This window comes from Felis catus, chromosome A3, assembly GCF_018350175.1.
Source record: "Felis catus isolate Fca126 chromosome A3, F.catus_Fca126_mat1.0, whole genome shotgun sequence".
Lineage (NCBI taxonomy): Eukaryota > Metazoa > Chordata > Mammalia > Carnivora > Felidae > Felis > Felis catus.
The window spans coordinates 21051212-21072002 of NC_058370.1; the positions used below are offsets into that span (position 1 = coordinate 21051212).

General features: G+C 47.9%; 1 protein-coding gene across 4 annotated transcripts in view; it reads right to left on the bottom strand.

Moving 5' to 3' along the window:
- ACTR5 (actin related protein 5) overlaps positions 1-19526 on the bottom strand; it is a 31198-nt gene extending 11672 nt beyond the window's left edge. For 3 of the 4 annotated variants that reach the window (XM_045053636.1, XR_006595192.1, XR_006595191.1), the window contains exons 1-5: positions 18818-19526; positions 17390-17619; positions 15090-15259; positions 8557-8774; positions 7578-7760 (exon numbers count right to left, since the gene is read on the bottom strand). In XM_045053636.1, coding sequence (XP_044909571.1) covers positions 7578-7760; positions 8557-8774; positions 15090-15259; positions 17390-17619; positions 18818-19216 — 1200 coding nt within the window. In that variant the 5' untranslated portion in view covers positions 19217-19526. The remainder of the gene's footprint in view (positions 1-7577; positions 7761-8556; positions 8775-15089; positions 15260-17389; positions 17620-18817) is intronic. The other variant, XM_023251257.2, reaches the window with a different exon arrangement.
- Between the last annotated feature and the right edge of the window lie 1265 nt (positions 19527-20791).

Sequence of the window (20791 nt, forward strand, 5' to 3'; positions counted from 1 at the left end):
TCGCCTTCCTTGAAAAAGGGTTCTAACAGTGACAGCTGCTATAGAAAGGACTGTCTCACAAGGTGTCTTGGGAGGGTGCAAGCTGACTCAATACTGCCCGCCTGGCATGCCTGAGGGGAGGTCCCTGCGTTGAGTAAGTGTCCTGTGAGCCTGTCCTTACCCTTGGAGTCTGCAACGTATGTAAACTAGCGACGTAACTCACAACACTTACACAAACTTCTCTAGAACACGGCCACATATACTCAAACGTACACTAGCATCCAAATTCACTCTTAAACAACGCTCTTCGACACTCATCCAGCAAACACATACCAGAACAGTCACGTGCATATACAGCTTCTAGACCGAGGTACAATGAATCCTAAGTTCTATTCAATATAGATGATTCTACCATATTTAAGGGGAGGGTAAACCTTGGAAAGCACGAGGACACTTCTTCCCTTGAGATTAGAGAACAGGAAGAGAGGGACTGGTTTGGAAATAGGTGATTTAAGGAGGAAAGAGGGTGGGCTGGGAGGCAAGAATCTAAGCACCTCACCCTCAGTGAAGGAGGCAAGAGCCATCCGAATACCGCATCCAATCCGGGAACAGGGAACCTGCTCTTTGCACGATCCCCCTGAAGAGACGACTACTACCCTTCCCGGGTGGGGAAACGGGCTCAGCAGGTGAAATGACTTGCCCAGGATCACGTGACACTAGGAAGTGGGGGAAACTTGGCCTAAGACAGATGGCTCACTCCAAAGTCCTCACTCTGCCTCCAGCTGAAATTCCATACATCATGAATCTGAGTGTGACAGGACAGCCGGGCTCGAGGAGTACGGAAAACATCTACCTGAGGTCATGGTGAATGGATGAGAACCCAAGATTTTACATGCGGCAGCAAGGCCAGCGGAGTGAATGACAGACAGGCCTCTCTGCCCCAGCGGGGGCCACGGAGCGTGTGTGAAGGAACGCTCCCCCCGCAGGTCTGCGGTCTGGAATCTGCAAGACTCTCATCTTCCAGAAAGGAGCCCCAAGCCCGGGAGCACCTGTGCCTGTTCCGGCTCGGCACTAAGCTCAGGGGTCCCAAGAGTGGGTCAGATACAGATCGTGAAAATTCCCTCTCACTGGGTGGCTTGTGGATGATGAGCCACCAGGAGCAGTGGCCTGTTGCAGAAAAGAGATGAGGCTTTGAGATCACATGGATCCCGCTCTGAATGGCAAAGGTTTACGTAAGGTCACAGCGGCGCAGTCTGAGGCCTCGTCCTCCTCTGTAAGCAGGGCACGACCCTAGGGCGGCGGTGGGCCGAGAAGAGAACAGTTAGTTCATCCTTCTCTTTTAGCCAGGCACTCACTTTGGCCCCTTAAATAACTGTTATACCAGACTGGAGACACACAGATGGCACCTGTGTATTTAAAAGAACTACAGGCAAAACCTATGGACCCCGGCCCCCAAATGACGAGTGAATGAGCTCCAGGGAGCTCTCACCTACCTCCCGCTCTACTCCCCACACCTCTGTCGTCCTCTTCTCCATCCCAACCTCCACTCCTCTGACCTCTCTGACCTCCCAGTGACGAGCTCCCCTGTGCACGCACACCTCCCTCCACCCACCTGGAGCCCGATCACAACTGCCACCCCCACCCCTACTCTATCCGCTCTGCTGCTCCAGCGGCCACGCTCGAAGCCTAAAGGTCACCACCCGGTGCTCTTTCCACTTCTGCTCCGGGGTAGACTGTACTTCTCGAAGACGCTCACAGTATTTTCCATCCCACATGCTCTTCCTTAATGGGACTTCGACACTCCCCATGAAGAGGTGGGTTCTATTTCCTCCCCTTGAATCTTATCAGGGACCCGTGAGGCTCCAACCAACACAGTATGGTGGAAGCGGTGTCACGTGCATTCCAGTGTGATGTCACAAAAGGCCACACAGCCTCCTTCCCCTCGACCTCTTGAAACATTCGCGCTCTGGCCGCTCTCCCTTGGGGAGCTCCCTCCTGGAAGCCAGCTGCCATGCTGAAAAGCCCAAGGCACACGTTCAGGCCACGTGTAGGTGCTCAGGTCCACCCTCCGGCTGACACAGCACATCCCTAGCCCAGGTGCCAGTGACGTGAAAAACCCTCTGGGGTCCCAGTCCCCAGCTATCCGAGCCTTCGCAGCGGAGGCCCCAGGTGGGCGTCACGGAGCAGAGATCCCTGCTACGCTCTCTCTGGACCCCTGACCCGTCAAACTTGGAAGCACGACACAATGGTCATCATTTCACGCTGCTAAGTGTGGAGTGGTTTTCCACACGACGGCAGGTGAGGGAAACGCGCTCCTGGTGGGCAGGAGGGAGAAAGCCGCAGGCCGCCACGGGCGGGCCTGTCGTCCTCTTGAGCTTCCCTGTGCGTCCCCCGGGGCAGGGTCTTCAGCCTCTCCCAGCACTTCTCCTCGGCCCCTCTGGCCACCACTCGCGGTCCTCGGCAGATGGCCTCCCGCGCTTCAGAAGGCCCACTGCCCACCTACCTCCATCCCACCCCTTCACCTCTTTCCCGGCCCTTTCACACTCCTGCGCCCTCCCAGGTGGAGCCTACCACCCGCCGCCTGACATGTCTCCCGTCCCCCCCGCTGCTCTCTTCTAACTGCTCTTCCTCAGTCTCTTCCCCCAGCTTTTCCTCCACCCCAGGGCCCCTAAGCAGTGGAGCCGGGCATCCTTCTTCTCTCACTCCCCATGCGATTCCAGGTCCTTCTGTGGCTGGATCCCGGCAAGTTCCACCTGAAGTCCCACTGAGACTTTAAAGACAAGGTGCTCCACCCCAAGGCTGCCTCCACCCACCGCCTTTCAGGATGGCCTCTGTGTGACCAGAGTGAACCCGCAACCGGACTGCTTGGGTCTGAAGATGGGCGGCACTACCTCCGGCGGCGCAGCCTCGGGCAGACTCCTTCACCCCTGCGCCCCAGCTGCCTCATCTGTCAAGTGGAAATACGATAGTACTTACCCAACCGCGAAGATTCATCAAGACCGCACCGGCAGAAGTGCTCATGGTCTGGCACACGTCACACGTTCTATTATCAGCAACTGCCACTCCTGTCACCACTGCCCCTACATGGCACCAAGATCCCTGGATGCTACCTTTTTAGGTTTATTTATTTTGAGAGAGAGAGAGCGAGAGCACGCACGTGCGTGCGTGAGCGGGGAGGGGCAGAAAAAGAGGGAGAGAGAATCTCAAGCAGGCTCCATGCTGGCAGCACAGAGCCTGACATGGGGCTCGATCTCATGAACCCATGAGATCATGACCTGAGCTGAAATCAAGAATCGGACGCGTAACCGACTGAGCCCCCCAGGCACCCGGACGCTACCCTTGAAGTGTCTCCTGCACCCGCCATGCCCATGGCTACTCTCCCACCCCCCATGAGCTTTCTCCCGGATTACCACACACATTTCTACCCTGCTTCCCGCCTCCAGTCTCACCTCTCTCCAAACCCATCATCCTAACTGCCAGCAGTTATCTTCCTAACATCAAGTCTCCTTGTATTAGTTCCTTGCCGGACATCCTCCGAAGGCTCTGTCGGAAGGATAATACCCAGGCTGACTGATAAGGACCTCTGTAGGCTGCCCCCCCCGCCCCCACTTCCCTGCTTCATCACCCACACCGCACACCAAACCTACCGGGCTCCCTTGCACGCGTGCTTCCTGGCATCGAACTGTCTCCGTCTATAATGTCCTTCCCTCCTCATCTGCTACCTACTGAAATCATATCATCTTCCAGGCCCCAGCTCAAATATCCCAAGACTTTCTTAAAACTTCATCAGGGGCACCTGGGTGGCTCAGTTGGTTAAGTGTCGGACTCTTGATTTCGGCTCAGGTCACGATCTCACCGTTCATGAGATCAAGCTCCACACTGGGCTCCGTGCTGACAGCACGCTGCCTGCCTGGGATTCTCTTTCTCTCTCTCTCCCTCTCTCTCTCCAAATAAACAAATAAATATTTAAAAAACAAAACAGAACAAAAAAAACTTCACCTAAATTCCCACACGATCTGCCAGCACACCAGATAAGCTTTATTACAGTCAGCTAAGTGTGATTCGATAGCCCTATTTTTTTAGGTACCAAAGAATGCAAGAACCGTGCATCTGCATCACTAGTCCCTGGCACACCACGGGCATACCCTCAAATTTTCCTGGAACAGAGGATTATAAAATGTTCGAGTTTCAAAAGGCTTCTCCAGCTACAGCAAAGATATCATCATCCGCCTTCACCTAGCTACATTCAAAAGCATGCTACCTTAAAGATAACTTCTAAGCTTCACTAAAAATGATAAAAAGAGGGGCACCTGGGTGGCTCAGCTGGTTGAGCATCCGACTTCAGCTCAGGCCACGATCTCACGTTCCGTGGGTTTGAGCCCCACATCAGGCTCGCTGCTGTCAGCTGGGAGCACGGAGCCCGCTTCAGATCCTCTGTCTGCCCCTCCCTCGCCTGTGCTCTCTCAAAGATAAATAATTAAAAAAATAAAACGATACGAAGATATTTTACTTCTCCAAATTCATACGATTCACGGAGAAACAAAGCTAGTAATTTCAGAGCGGACGACGGGCCTCCAACAGAGAACAGATTTCTTCACTGTGGCTGGCTTCTCTCCCTCTAGGGTTTGCCAGGGTCTCCACACGTATTGTGCGGCGTTCAGGAACACAAATAGGCATTCTTTTGGAACTGAACTGAACGACGGTTTGCCAAAGCACATCACAGAAGATGCAGCATGTTCCCTGGAACAGTCTTGATTGCGTGGCATAGGAACAAGCAGGGGCCAGCTCTCATCTTGGCTAATCAGGCAAGAGAACCTTCTATATTAAGCTCATTGTGCTCTCCAACAAGCGATGTGCTCTAGAACTGTGCTCCCCCTCCTGACGGAAAGCCAACATCCTCTACTTCAAATACTTCATTGGGAATGCTGACAAAGCCTACTCCTTTACAACACCCTCATCAGAATATCTGCAGAACAGCAAGGGCTGGAATGGACTGGTCTGTGGGGACAAATGGATTTTAGAAAACACCGTAAGTTAAAAATTTTGCTGAATTAATCCAATACAGCATTACTGCTTGGATGGCATTTCAATATGAGCTCTGATTCCACATAAATCCATTCTCTCCATTCTAAAAGAATTACATGGTTGGAAAACACTACAAATACTTTTTGAGAACCAACCAGCCAGTGATGCGGTCACATGGGACATATATCCCACGAAAGTTACGTAATCGACCCTAATCACTAACAATCACCTTCAGTAAATGCTGACTGACCCTCATAGCTTTGGGTACAGATCAACTCATCAAATTTGTTGTATACAGAGAAACTAAAGTCCAACATCTCAAAATCTCCCCAAGCCCAGAGAGAGCGAGAATACATATCCCCAGAGCACAGAACAAAGTAGGGACTTAATTAATACCTGCTAAATGCATGAAAGACGGGCTGAATCACAGCATGTAACAAATGCAGAAAAATCAACAAACAGAAGGAAAAACTAGCTCTCCAACTGCTCAGGAATCACATTTTACAGCCATTTGGGCTTTTCATTTTATAATTTTTTTTTTTTTAATGTGTGTTTTTTATTTTTGACAGACAGCACGAGCAGGGGAGGGGCAGACAGAAAGAGAGACACAGAATCCAAAGCAGGCTCCAGGCTCCCAGCTGTTAGCACAGAGCCCAACATGGGGCTCAGACTCACAAACTCACAAACCGTGAGATCATGACCTGAGCTGAAGTCAGATGCTTAACGGACTGAACCACCCAGGCTTTTCATTTTGAATTTGAAATCCCTTGTCCACCTGCCAGTGGCTCAGCAACACATCTGTGGTATAAAGATGCTGATGTCCCGTCGGGCATGACAAAAACTGAATATGGGGGAATAAACAACAAAGGCAACACGGGTCTGGATCCCAGGAAACAGCTGAGATCTGAAGCACAACTGGAAAACTCTCAGAGAGGGGAACTAGGAAGGCCCCATTGGGTGCTGTGAGGCTGACCTGGGACGCCATGCCAGAGTAGGACCTCAGCCATCCAGGGAACCATGTCTACGAAGGTTGACGTGGGGTCTGCTCTATCGGATACACATGCCCTGGCCAGCTGCTGGCCTCCGGGAGTCTCAGCTGTGCGAGAGCTGGAGCTGGAGGCTGAGCGCAGCAAGTGTGTGAGTGAGCCTCCAGCTGAGAGCTGGAATCCCAAGAACAGGCTCCCCGCTGAGCCAAAGACAGCTCCCAGGTCACTGGCAAGTAACCACACCACCCTGCACCAAACTGGATTTTTCCATTTCTACAAGTATAGGTTTTAGAATTTAAAGAAAGTCGATTTAAAAACAAAAACCACCAGGGCACCCAAGTGGCGCAGTCAGTTAAGCCTGACTTCGGCTCAGGTCATGATCTCACAATTCATGAGTTCAGGCCCCATGTTGGCCTCTGTGCTGACCCTCGGAGCCTGGAGCCTGCTTTGGATTCTATGTCTCCCTCTCTCTCTGCCCCTCCCCTGCTTGTTCTCTCTCTCTCCCTTTCTCGTTCTCTCTCAAAAATAAATAAATATTAAAACTAAAACAAAACCCACCAAGCTAGCCTGGTTAATCCTGGTCCAGAAGTGCCAGAAGGCAATGAACAAGTCCTTTGTTTTAGAATTCTAGAGCTGACAGATTCAGGAACAATGCACACACTTATTAACACTCTCCTCCAGTTTTTTTTTTTTTCTTTAAAAAAAATTTTTTTAACGTTTATTTATTTTTGAAGGAGAGAGAGACAGAGTGTGAGTGGGGAGAGGGGCAGAGAGAGAGGGAAACATAGAATCTGAAGCAGGCTCCAGGCTGTGGGCCGGCAGCACAGAGCCCGACGTGGGGCTCGAACTCACAAACCACGAGATCATGACCTGAGCCAAAGTTGGACGCTTAACCAACTGAGCCACCCAGGCGCCCCTACTCTCCTCCAGTTCTAAAGACAGGCAACCAGCTACTGATTTCGGTGCTACTGTGCAGCACCCAGGGCCCCATCTCAGCCCTGCCACCTGACCTTAGGCCACCTCAACACTAAGAGTCCACTGGCAGGGACACAAAAAGGGTAAGACAGAGATCAAACAGCTTATTCAGTTTTAGTAATAAAAGGCTGATCTTAAATCAACCCACAGACACCTTATTGAGCACGTCTACCAGTTGCTGTAAAAAATCCATCAACTATTACGAAGCACGATCTCCGACAGTAGGGGGCGTCAAGATAGAAAGGAAGTAAGTGAAGTATCAACCACAATATATTTAAGTAAACATCAGAAAAAAGTGGAAGGGACTGCAAATAACCATCGGAGGAGAAGGTTCAGGTTCAAGAGGGCACCACACGACCAGTCCGCGAAGGCTCTTCCTACCCTACATGCAGAGTTCTCCCGCCCAGGGGGCCAGAGGTCCACAGGGTGAAATCTCTCAGGTCAGAACTTCAGTCGGCACGCGTGTCCTCACAGACGGCACTCCCCACATCGCTTTCCCAAGTCTGGTCACACCTCTTTATGCCAGCCTCCTCAAGACACTCCTCCCGTCCCCAGGAAGGGCTGTCCTCTCTAAATGACCCTACGGGACCCTCCTCCCAAGGCCCTTGGTACCTCTGGCTTGCTGTCCACCACATCCACCTCGAGGGTGACTTCTGCTTGAAGGATTTTCTGCTTAGCCTGCTCCACGGCCGAGCTGAGCTTCTGTATGTAGGACTGCAGCTCTTCTGGGGAGTCCATGTTCAGCTCTATCAGAGCCTTGTGAAACTGATCCATCTGGCCATCCTCTAGAAGTTCCTGAAACCAGAGCGGTCACAATTCACTTCAAAGACGTCAGTGCGCTCACAAACAGGAAGGAGAGAGAAGTAGCTTAGAAGCCGAACAGAGAGAAACTACAGCAGGAGGGGGCTCCCAGAACACTCGGAGCCTGCGCCTCCACAAAATCTCACCTCCCACCAGAGCTCCACACCCCACCCTCCTCCCCAGCTGTCTCTAGGCTGCATCACGTCAGGGCCTCAGCACCACCTGATTCGGAAAAACTAATCTATGGTGACAGAGGTCAGAAATGTTACCTTTTGAGCGGGGTGGGAAGATAACTGGCTAAGAGGGGACATGCTGGAGGTGCTCTGGATGGCAGACATATGGTGTGTTCCACGTTGTGAAAATCCATTGAGCTATATACACACGCTTAAGACTTGTGCACTTTGTAGTATGTGTGCTACGTTTCAATCAAAAAGTTGTAAAACAGGATGCCTGCTTGGCCCAGTCAGTGAAGCATCTGACTCCTGGTTTCAGGTCATGATGTTGCGGGTTCATGAGTTCAAGCCCCGCATTGGGCCCCGTGCTGACGGCGTGGAGCCCGCCTGGGATTCTCAGTCTCCCTTTCTCTCTGTCCCTCCCCAACTCGCCTGCACATTCACGCACGCTCTCTCTCTCCAAAAAATAAACTTTAAAAAGAAGTTATGAAACAAAGGAGATTATAAGGCCAAAGTAAATGAGTGAGGCCAAGTCCAGAGACACCTGCTGCTGTGTACCGGGTACAGGCCCCCCATGCTGAGCCTACACCGGAGCCCCTTGCAGGACCCGCCAGCACCTGCACGCAGAGCAGTCTGTCCAGCCGCTCCTGGTCCAGCTGTAGCTTCTCCTCTCGCCGGCGGGCATTGAGCTCCTGCAGGCGCCGCAGCTGCTGCTGCCGCCGTTCCTGCTTCTCCTCGGAGCTCAGAGTGCTGCCCAGGAGCTTGCTGGAAAACGGGAGCTGCATCTTGTGGACGTTGTTCTCGTAATAATCAGGGCACCGCCATTTCTGCAGTTCTTCGGAGAAATCATTTTGAAGTTATGAAATGGAAACAGTATTAGCAGAGAAATCAGAAAGGCGATACCAGGGTTCTGGATCCGGGGAAGATGGAGAAGGCACAATCCACCCAATTTCTGAATCCACCCGGTCAACAAAATGCAGCTGTAACACCGGAACATAAGGCCCACCGATCCTTCTCAAAGAACTGTCGAGTAAAGGGGGAGCCTGGGTGGCTCAGTCGGTTAAGTAGCTGACTTTGGCTCAGGTCACGATCTTGCAGTTGGTGAGTTCGAGCCCCACGTCGGGCTCTGTGCTGACAGCTCAGAGCCTGGAGCCTGGTTGGGATCCTGTGTCTCCCTCTCTCTCTGACACTCCCCCTCCTGCACTCACACTTTGTGTCTGTCTCAAAAATAAATAAACATTAAAAAAAAAAAAAAAAAAAAAAAAAAAAAAGAACTGTCGAATAAAGTTCGCCAGACAGAAATGACACCAGAAGGAAATTCAGAACATTGGGAATGAAGGAAGAGCAATAGAAAGGACGAAAATCTGGTTCAACATGATAGGCTAACCTCCTCCTGAGTTCTTTAAAGTATGTTTGACAATTCCAAGTAAAAAACCATCACAGGTCCGCTGGGTTTCCCTTGTGTGTAGATGTGATACACAGGACAACCCAACATAAAAGAGGAAGGCTAAAGGGGCCTCTGGGGTGCTAACATTTCCACGTTCCACCTGAAGTCGCAAAACAGATTCTAAGAACACCGTGAAAAGTCTGTCTACTGTAATCCCAGGGCAACCATTAAAAAACTACACAGAACGATACAGTAAAAACACAATGGCTAAATTAAAATGCCAGTACCAAAAAAAGTTTTAAATACTCTAACCCAAAAGAGGGCAGGAGAAAGAAACAGGAACAACAAAGAGAAGGAACACCAGAAAACAAATAATACAATGGTACAACTAAATTCAACATAGAATTAATTTTAAATGATCTTGGGGTGCCTGGGTGGCTTAGTCAGTAAAAGTGTCTGACTCTTGACTTGGGCTCGGGCCCCCATCTCAGGTCATGAGATCAAGTTCTGTGTCCACACACAGTGTGGAGCCTGCTTGGGATTCCCTCCCCCCTTCTAAGTCCCTCCCCCAAGTGTGGGTGAGCACACAGGCTCTCTCAAAAAAGTAAAAAAAAAAAAAAAAAGGTCTTAACATACTAATTAAAAGATAGAGACTGACATAACAGATTTTAAAAAGACAGCTACTGAACTCACTTTGGGTATAATGGTATAAGTAGACTAAACGATGGGAAGACCATTCCATGCAAGCACGCATCAAAAGAAAGTTGGAGTGGCTACGTTAATGTCCAAGTAGACTTCAAAGCCAAGAAAATTGCAAGGCATAAAAAAAGATACTGTTGATAATAGGTAAATTTGTCAAGATGACGTAAGAAACCTAAATATGTACCTAACCAAAGTGCTTTAGATACTTGAAAGCATAAGCTGACAGAAACGAAAGGAGAAATAAAAAATCTACAAATCATCCCTTGAGACTTCAAAACTCTTAATACTCAACAGAGCTAGTGGATGGAAAAGGAACAGGGACACCGAAGAGCCGAGCAGCACCACGAACCAGCGTGCCCAAGCGACGTCACAGAACACTCCGCCCAACAGCAGAGTCCATGTTCTTTCCAAGCACGAATGGGACATTCCCCAAAGAGCCCGTGCCTGGGCCATGAAACAAACCTTCACGAGCTTCCCTGATATTCGACCATAATGAAACTAAGCCAGAAATAAATCGCAAAAATATAACAGGAATATCTCCAAATACTTGGATACATAACAACACATTTGTTTTTTGTTTTTTTTTTTACTTTCTGCTTTCCACATCAACTATTTTTTAAAATATCAAATTGGACTTAACCCCTAAAACCTGAAGATTGTTTTTATTCTAATTCTACCAGAGTTAATATAGAGTGTCACACTGGTTTCAGGCATCCGATATAGTGATTCAGCACATCCATACATCACCCGGTGCTCAGCCCAAGTGCACGCCTTCATACCATCACCTATTTCACCCATCCCCCACCCCCTCCCCTCTGGAAACAATCAATTTGTTCTCTATAGTTAAGAGTCTCTGTCTCAGTTTGCCCTCCTCTCTTTTTTCCCTTTGCTCATTTGCTTTCTTAATTTCCACATATGAGTAAAATCACACAATATTTGTCTTTCCCTGATTGACTTATTTCACTCAGCATTCTACTCTCTAGCTCCATCCATGTCGTTGCAAATGACAAGATTTCATTCACTTTTATGGCTAAAAGTTTCTATGTATGCCACATCTTCTTGATCCATCCATCAGTGGACATTTGGGCTGCTTCCATAATTTGGCTATTGTTAAATAATGCTGCTATAAACACAGGGGTGTATGTATCCCTTTGAATTAGTGTTTTTCTATTTTTGGGGTAAATACCTAGTAGTGTAACTGCTGGATCGTAGGGTAGTTCTATTTTTAGCTTTCTGAGGAACCTCCATACTGTTTTCCACAGTGGCTGCACCAGTTTGCATTCCCACCAACAGTGTAAGAGGCTTCCTTTCTCTCCACATCCTCACCAACACTTGTTCTCGTGTTGTTGATGTTGGCCATTCTGACAGGTACGAGGTGATATCTCTCTGTGATTTTGATTTGCATTTCCCCGAGGATGAGTGATGTTGAGCATCTTTTCACGTGTCAGTTGGCCCTCTGGATGTCTTCTTGTGGAGAAAGGTCTGTTCATGTCTTCTGCCCTCTTCATTTTAAAAACCTTATACAAATCACCCTTCTCATTCAAATATATAAAATCAAACAAAAATTATATAAATCTTTTCATTTTAACAGAAATGAACAAACTGAAATCGCTTCTAAAGAATCCTGTGTGAGTAACGTAAGACATTACTCACTTTGTAAAATAGACTTAAACATGAAAAGCAACTATTTTATTTTATTTTTTTTTTATTTTAGAGAGTCATGTGAATGGGGGAAGGGGCAGAGGGAGAAGGAGAGAGAGAATCTTAAGTAGGCTCCATGCTGAGCCACTCCACATGTGACTGGATCCCACGACCAGGAGATCATGACCTGAGCCGAGATCAAGAGTCAGACGTTTAACCAAATGAGCCACCCAGGAACCCTGAGAAACAATTATTTTAAGTTATATTCATTCTAATTAACATTATAGAACACATTCAACTTCCGTGGCGCGTGGGTGGCTCGGTTGGTTCAGCGTCCGACTCTTGATCTCAGCTCAGGTTATGATCTTATGTTTGTGGGATTGAGCCCTGCGTTGGGCTCCATGCTGACAGTGTGGAGCCTGCTTGGGATTCTCTCTCCCTCTCTCTCTGCCTCTCTCCCAACTTGCACTCTCTTTCTCTCAAAATAAATAAACTTAAAAAAAAAATTCATCTTCATTAAATACTTAAGAAAATTCTGCCCATTTTTAAGTTGGATTATTTGTGCTTTGGGTGTTGCCTTGTATCAGTTCTTTATATAATTTGGATACTAACCCTTTTTCAGATACGTCATTTGCAAATATCTTCTCCCATTCAGTGGGTGGCTTTTTAGTTTTGTTGATTGTTTTCTTCTCTGTGCAGAAGCTTTTTATTTTGATGTACTCCCAATAAAACAATACATTTCCAAATAATCTATGGTTCATAAAAAGAAGGCTTGAGGGGAATAAGAAAATATCTGAACTCAGTCAGTTGGCTTGGGTGGCTCAGTCAGTTGAGCATCTGACTCTTCACCGTGGCTCAGGTCAAGATCCCAGCATCATGGGATCGAGCCGTGCACTGGGCCGAGTACTGAGCGTGGAGCCTGCTGAAGATTCTCTCTCTCTCTCTCTCTCTCTCTCTCTCTCTCTCTCTCTCTCCCTCTCCCTCTCCCTCTCCCTCTCCCTCTCCCTCTCTCTCCTTCTGCCCCTCTCCCCTAGTTGTCCTTTCTCTCTCAAATTAAAAAAAAGAAAGAAAATACCTGAACTCAGTGAAAATGAAAATATAACAAAATCTGTAGAATGTAGACAAAGCAATGCTGAAAGGGAAATTTTGCAGCATTAAATGCTTACATTACAAGAAGAATGATCTTGGGGGCACCTGTGTGGCTCAGTCTGTTAAACATCTGACTTTAGCTCACGTCATGATCTCATGGTTCCTGAGTTCGAGCCCCTCATCGGGCTCTGTGCTGACAGCTCAGAGCCTGGAGCCTGTTTGGGATTCTGCGTCTCCCTCTCTCTCTGCCCCTCCCCCACTTGAGCTCTATCTCTCTCTCTCTCTCAAGAATAAACATTAAAAAAAAATTTTTTTTTTTTAGGGGCACCTGGGTGGCTCAGTCAGTTAAGCATCCAACTTCAGCTCAGGTCATGATCTCACAGTTTGTGAGTTCAAGCCCCGCATCGGGCTCTAGGCTGACAGCTCAGAGCCTGGAGCCTGCTTCTGAATCTGTGTCTCCCTCTCCCTCTCCCCCACTCGCACTCTGTCTCTCTCTCAAAAATAAACATTAAAAAAAAAAAAAAGAAAACAGAAAACTACAGATCAACATCCCTCATGAATATAGACATAAAACCCCACAAAATATTACCAAGTCAAATCCAGCAACGTATAAAAAGACAAATATACATGAACAAGTGGCATCTACCACCCCCAAATCAATGCCAGTTCAATATCCAAAAAGCAATCATTATAATCTCCCATACGAATAGTCCAAAGCAGAAACACCATAGGATCATATCAACTGGTGCAGAAAAAGAAAACATTCAAAGTTCACTCATGATAAAAATGCTCACTAAAACTAGGAACAGAAGGCAATATCCTCAGCTTGATAAAGGACATCTGTAAAACACTTCAAGCCAACATCATATACTTAATAGTGAAAGACTATGTCCCCCCACCATGCCAAAAATAGGAACTGGGAACAAGAAAAGGATGCCCACTATCACCACTCCTATTCAACACTGTACTGGAAGTCCCAGCCAGTAAAATAATAAAAAGAGAAAGAAAGGCAAACAGATTGCAAAGGAAGAGACAAAACTGTTCCTATTCACAGGTGACATGTCTATGTGGAAAGTCCCAAGGAATCTACAAAAGACTACAAATAAATAAATTTAACAAGGTTAACACATAAAAATCAATTGCACTTCTAAACATGAACAATGAGCCGCCGGAAAGTGAAATAAAAAAGCAAAAACTTAGACACAGATCTAACCGAACATGTATAGGATCTGTATGTCAGAAACTACAAAATGCTGATGAAAGAAATCAATGAAGGCCGAGGTCAATGGAAAGACCTACTATGTTCACGGAGTAGAAGATCCAGCACCGTACAAAATGTCACTTCTCCCCAATCTACATTTAATGTTACATCTCGACTTAATATTATGTTTGGGTTTATATTAAAAATGCTGTTGTTTCATATCCCACCTGATCTATAGATTTCATATACTTTCAATCAAAATCCCAAAAGAACATTTTTGTAGACATGAAGAAGCTAATCCTAACTTTTTTTTTTTTTTTTAAGTAGGCTCCACGGGAGCCCAACTTGGGGCTTGAAACTCACGACTCTGGGATCAAGAGTCGGACACTCAACTGACTGAGCCACCCAGGCACCCCCGTAATCCTAATGTTGATATGGGAAGGCAAAGGAACTAAAATAGCCAAAACCATTTTGAAAAAAAAAAAAAAACCTACAGATGTAAGTTAGCAGTTTATTGAATAGTTTAAGTAAATACCAAAAGGAAAATGGGATGCTAATGAGAGTAAAAAGTGAGCAAGAGAGTCATCCCGGAAACGATTTAAGGAACACCCTGAACACAGACAATATCTAAAAGCCTCAAGCAGGGACGCCTGGGTGGCTCGGTGGGTTAAGCATCTGACTCTTGATTTCACCAGGTCATGATCTCGCGGTTCATGAGATCCGAGCCCTGCACCTGGCTCTGCGCCAACAACATGGAGCCTGCTTGGGATTCTCTCCCCCTCTCTTTGCCCCTCCCCAACTCATGCTTGCTCACACACTCTCAAAAATAATCAACAGTTTTTAAAAACTCTTTTGAGGGGCGCCTGGGTGGCTCAGTCGGTTAAGCGTCCAACTTCGGCTCAGGTCACGACCTCGCGGTTCGTGAGTTCGAGCCCCGCGTCGGGCTCTGTGCTGACTGCTCAGAGCCTGGAACCTGTTTCAGATTCTGTGTCTCCCTCTCTCTCTGACCCTCCCCCGTTCATGCTCTGTCTCTCTCTGTCTCAAAAATAAATAAACGTTAAAAAAAAAAAATTAAGAACTCTTTGAAAAAATTATAAACAAATGCCACAAACAGAGGCCGTCTCCATTACCTGCCACATAATCTTCAGCAACGTAGCTGTGCTCGTGCAGGATCTCCTCCATGCGGCTGAGAGTGATGGCTGCCAGATGCCCAGGGTATTTCAGCTGCAGGAGACGCTGGAGGTAGCCAGCTGCTTGGCTTCCCCCCAGATTGATGCGTTTGCAGTTTTTAGCATCTAACCTATAAGCAAGGAATGGAAAAGAGCACTGAAATTTGTGGCAACATGGGAGAAAGGACAGGGAACACTTCGTGGGGGGCTTGGGGGAGGGTGACAATGCAGATGAACGAGGAAGAGACAGAGCAGCCGGGGGAACAGAAAACTTTAGAGATGAAGGGACTCTGAAGTTCCCTCAATTCAGCCTCTGACTCAGTGCAGGAATTCCTAGTCCACACCCAGACACGTGGCATCTAACTTCTGGCAAGGGTGTCACAAGGAAACAAGGTTCAACGGGAAGAATATGTACCCTGAAGTCAGACCCTTATGTGGCTCGTCATGCATTTCTCAAACTGCGGTCCTGGTAGAATTAGCTGGGGGAAATGTTAAACGTGCCAATTCCCAGGACTCATTTGCTTTGGGATAGGGCTGGGAGTATGCATTTTATTTAACAAGCTCTCCAGGTAAGTCTAACATAGGCTAGAGTTTGAGAACCCTCCCCTGGCCACTCCACTTCTGCTGATGCATACACATTAAGTAACCACGCACATACTGGCTTACTGTAACCTCCTGAAAGGACCAGGTCCCTTCCACATCTTGTGAAGGGGAAGAGAAATCAGAATAGCCTCTTTCTTAATGTGAGAAAGGGTAGCAGGACACTAGGATCTTGCCGCAATTGCAAAGTTTTTGCTATATCACGCTTCACCAGCAGATGCCAGCATAGAACAGGACAGGCTCCAATGTGATCGTTTCTTAACTTTCAGGTAAAACACTTTTCTCTCAATACTTTTCTCTACATTCTGTTTACATAAAATAAAAAAAAAATTCCAAATATAAGGAGTGTTTGGTAACGTGTAAAATAAATACTTCTATCTACATAAATGTTTGTAGAAACTTCAAGAGAAATTACCACTATAGGTCTCAATAAATTCAACATTTATTTTGACTTAAATACTCAGACTCTTTTATAGTTCCCGAAGTGCCATCACCTACATTTATCTCACTTCATCCTCAGAGTAACCCTGAAAAATTAGTTTTTCCCAATTTTACATGTTAAGAAGAGGCTAAGTGGAGAGGGTAAATAACCTCACCCTCAGCAGGGCCACAAACCCAGGCATTTAACTCCAAAGCCAGGGCTCTGCTCCCTACTTCCCCTCTGTACGCAATAAGAAACCTTCTCTCGAGAGCACGATGCTGGCCTAGTCTGTTCTCCAACAATGAAAGCCCAACTATAAAATGAAAACCGGTCTAAAAATGACAGAAACTGGGGCACCTGGGTGGTTTAGTCGGTTAAGGTCTGACTTCGGCTTAGGGCATGATCTCACAGTTCATGGGTTCAAGCCCCACATCAGGCTCTGCACTGATAGCATGGAGTCTGCTTTGGATTTGTCTCTCCCTTTCTCTCTGCCCCTCTCTCCAGCTCAAAATAAATAAATACATATATATATATATATATATATATATTTTTTTTTTTTTTTTTTTTAATGAGAGAAACTACCCTCACCTTTTATCCAACTTGGAAATATTTAATAAGTACCTATATTACGTGCCAGGCACTGTACCTGAAAAGTACTAACCAACTGTGATTAAAGAGCTTTAAATTAAAAAATAACCTTTTTCTCTTTTTTTTTAAATTTTAGAGAGAGCATGAGTGGAGGAGAGGTGCGGGGGGGTAGAGAGAGAGAAAGAATCTTAAGCAGGCCCCACACTCGGTGTGAAACCTGATGTGGGGCTTAGTCCTACAACCCTGGGGTCGTGACTGACCTGAAAACCCAGAACCTCCCCCCCTAAAAAAATAACCCCTCAATAAAAAAGTGACTCCAGAACAGAAAGGCCATTTAAATTATTCAAATAATTTCTTCAAAACGTTTTTTTATGGGCACCTGCTACTTGCAGGTGATTATCTTGCCATAATCAAAATAGTAAAATTCTACAATTACGGCGTTGGACTTCGCAGACCGTCTACAACAACTTCCCTCCAGGTCACAAAGGATGGAAGGTGAAGGGACTTACCTGAAGTCACATAGTGAAGCATGTCAGAGCCAAGGCCAGAGGCTAGTTCCCAGTCCGATACTTGTTCTTTCCACCCCACCTTTAAGGTGGGCACCCAACAAATGCTTCCTGAATGCTTCTCCAGTGCCCTAAGTGCTACTCACCTCCCATCTAAGATGGGTAAAATATGGGTACACTGGTAACCAGATGAAATGATGAGGCCGCTGGAAATCAAGTTCTTTGGCTTATTGTGGTAGAAGCTGAAGAGGCTGTCTATTCCATAGGCAACCTTAGGAATCCCATAGCACTCGAAAAGAAGCTCGGACATCATTTGTCGAGAATACAGCGGGTTGCACACAGCTTCCGTCAAAACTATGGGATGATCGACACAGCCCTGCTTTGAAAGAAAAGAGAGAACAGACCACTAATAAAAGAATACTCTTCCTAAAGAATAAAAGAAACCAAAGGCCTACTGTAAAGACTGAATTTGCTTTCGGTCTTCAAGCACCTGGCCAGAAGCAACTGTAAACCGCTCATCTCATCTCTACTGGAGGTTGTTTTTGGAGAATATGAAAGTACGGTCAATCGAAAGTTATTAAGTGAAGCCCCAACCAGACTGTCAGCAAATCATATTGGCTCGATCTTCAAAATACCTCCAGAACCAAACTGCTTCTTGCCACATCCCCCTCCCCTGACCTTCACCTTAGTCACCATCATCACTCACTTGGGTGACTGCAATGGTCTCCTAACCGGTCTCCTGATTCTACCCTATGACCCATGCCAGTCCATTCTTCATACAGCAGCTACGGCGGACCTTCTGGAGCATAAGTCACGACCCTCCTCCGCTCAACACCCTGCGATGGCTCCTCGTTACACTCCGAGTAAAAGCCTATAAGGTGTGTGATTTGCCCCTCATCACTTGTGACTTCCTCTCCACTTACTACTCTCCTCTCACTCTGGCTGCTCTCACTTAGGATTAGGGCACACTTCTCCCTCAGGGCCTTTTCACTGGCTGTTCCCTCTGTTTGGAATACTACTCCCTCAGATATTCCCATGGCTTGCTCCCTCAATCACCTCCTTCAATCCTTGCTTGAACATCCCCTTCTCCCTGAGTCCTACCCTGACCATCCGAAAAGACGTGAACCGCCCCCGCTCCTCCTACCATGCCACAGAATCTACTACTTAATTCTATTGTTTATTGGCTGCCTTTTCATACTAGAATGTCTTTCCATTCTAGCTCCATAGCGTAAGTAATTTTGTGTTACATTCATGGATGTATTCCAAACGCCTGGAAAAGTGCCTGATACAGAGTAGGTAGGTGCTCAATGAATGAATTTATCAACGAATGAGCACCTATGCCCGAAGGTATGCTGCAAGAGAAAAGGACCGTTGTTTAGTCCACTGCTATTTCCCAAGAGCCCAGCACAGGGCTTAAACACGTTGGGCGCTTAAGATTTGCTCGACAGACGAAAGGAATGGCTAAATGACATGAGAGCTAGAGTTACCGTAGTGACTACGACCTCTGAGCGAAATGCGCGGGCACAAGACCTCACCCCTCCCTTCCAGCCCAACCCACCTCCCCCTCGCTTCACCTGTGAGGAGACACCCAGGTGCTGGAAGCTGTAGTCAAGCAACAGCTCCTGCAGCTCCAGGTTGACCGGTACGTTGCGGTCGAAGGGCGAGCGCAGCATCCAGCGCAGCGGCTCCAGGCTGCCAAGCGCGTTGCCCACCTGCGGGCCCGCTCCGCCCCGAGCCCCGCCACGCCCGCGGGCGCACACAGCGCGGAACTGCAGGCGCGGCTCGGGGCCCGGGTCCGGCCCGGGGCATGCCCAGCCGGCTCGGGCCTGGAACGACCCGTTGTCCAGCACCAGTGGCACTGGCAGTGGCCCGTGTGCCTCCGGGCCGGCCTCCAGCACTGGGTCTGGCGCGGCGCGGGCATCGCGGAACGGGAACACATTCGCCACCGGTCCGGCCGCACTGGCCGCGGCCATCTTGGAGCGCGCGCGCTGTGCCCGCCCCTTGCCGCAACGTCCGCCCAAACGACGCGAAGCCCCGCCCCCCACCGCAATGCCCGCCCACACGACACGAGACTCCGCCCCGTGCGTGACGATTGCTCCCAAGCTTCCTCCCCTCACGAAACCCCGCCAGTCTTTTCGCCTGACTCGCCCCTAGCGACCCGGGCGGCCTTTGGGATCGCTAGGCCTCGCCCATCCTGGCCTCGAAGTCCCGCCTTTGCTTAACCTCGCCCCCAACATCCGATCTGGCCACGCCCCTTCGCTCCAGCCGGGACGCCGGACAGTTAGCCCCGCCCCGGATGCGTAACGCCACCAGGCCCCGCCCCTTCCGGGCCTCCAGAACCTGTCCCTAAACTACTTCAGGCCCCGCCTTTTCTCTTAGTCACACCCCCATTTCCCGGGTAACTCACCTTCAATCGCCCTTGGCTCCGCCTCCACAGAGTTACGAAGCCCTTAGCCCAGCCGTCAGGGAAACAAACTCGGGGGTATTGACAGTGTTCAATTTCTTGACCAGGGAGCTCGCTACGTACACACTTTCAGTTTGTGAAAATTCATCAAACTGTCCACTTAACGATTTGTGCACTTTCCTGTGTGTAGTCTTTTGTAATACAATATGAACTCTTTTAATAGATTCATTATTAAATAATTCAATTATTTATTATTTAGTAACTCCCACAGCCCTCTCACTGAGACCTCAAAGACTGAGAAAAGGACTAATTGATTCGCAATATATACATCCTCTCTTCCTTTTAGTGGTATAACTCCCTCAAAATTTCATCTAGTATGATTTTGTGACTAAATTCTGGCCAGTGGGGGTGGGAGTGGAGATAATGTGACACCTCCTTTCCAGTTTAGCTCTAAAAGGATTGGGCAAGCTCTCCCCTGCCCCATTTCTCCCAGCTAGGGGTATAAAAAGGTTTAAAAGCACATCCCTTGACTGTACGCTTTCAGGTCTGGAACCTGCAACTTTGAGAGAAAAAAGCAAGTTAGGGGCGCCTGGGTGGCTCAGTCGGTTGAGCCAACTTCGGCTCAGGTCATGATCTCGCAGTCCTGAGTTCAAGCCCTGCATCGGGCTCTGTGCTGACAGCTCGGAGCCTGCAGCCTGCTTCGGATTTTGTGTCTCCCTCTCTCTGGCCCTCCCCCATTCATGCTATGTCTCTCTCTGTCTCAAAAATAAACATTAAAAAAAAATTGAAAAAAGCAAGTTAGTTATAAAAGATGGTAACGTTTTGGGGCACCTGGGTGGCTCAGTTGGTTGAGTGTCCAAATTCGGCTCAGGTATAATCTCACAGTTTGTGAATTTGAGCCCCGCATGGGGCTCACTGCTGTCAGTGCAGAGCCCACTTTGGATCCTCTGTCCCCTTTCTCTCTCTCTCTCTCTCTCTCTCTCTCAAAAATAAACATTAAAAAAAAATTTTTAATGGTAAATGGTAACATTTTCAGCAAGAGATGAAACCTTAAACTTTTCTCAAAATCTCTGTGAACTCTTCTAGGCCAAACTGAGACCCAGCCTAGTGGCAAAGTCAGATTAAGGGTGTTGCCTTCCAAAGC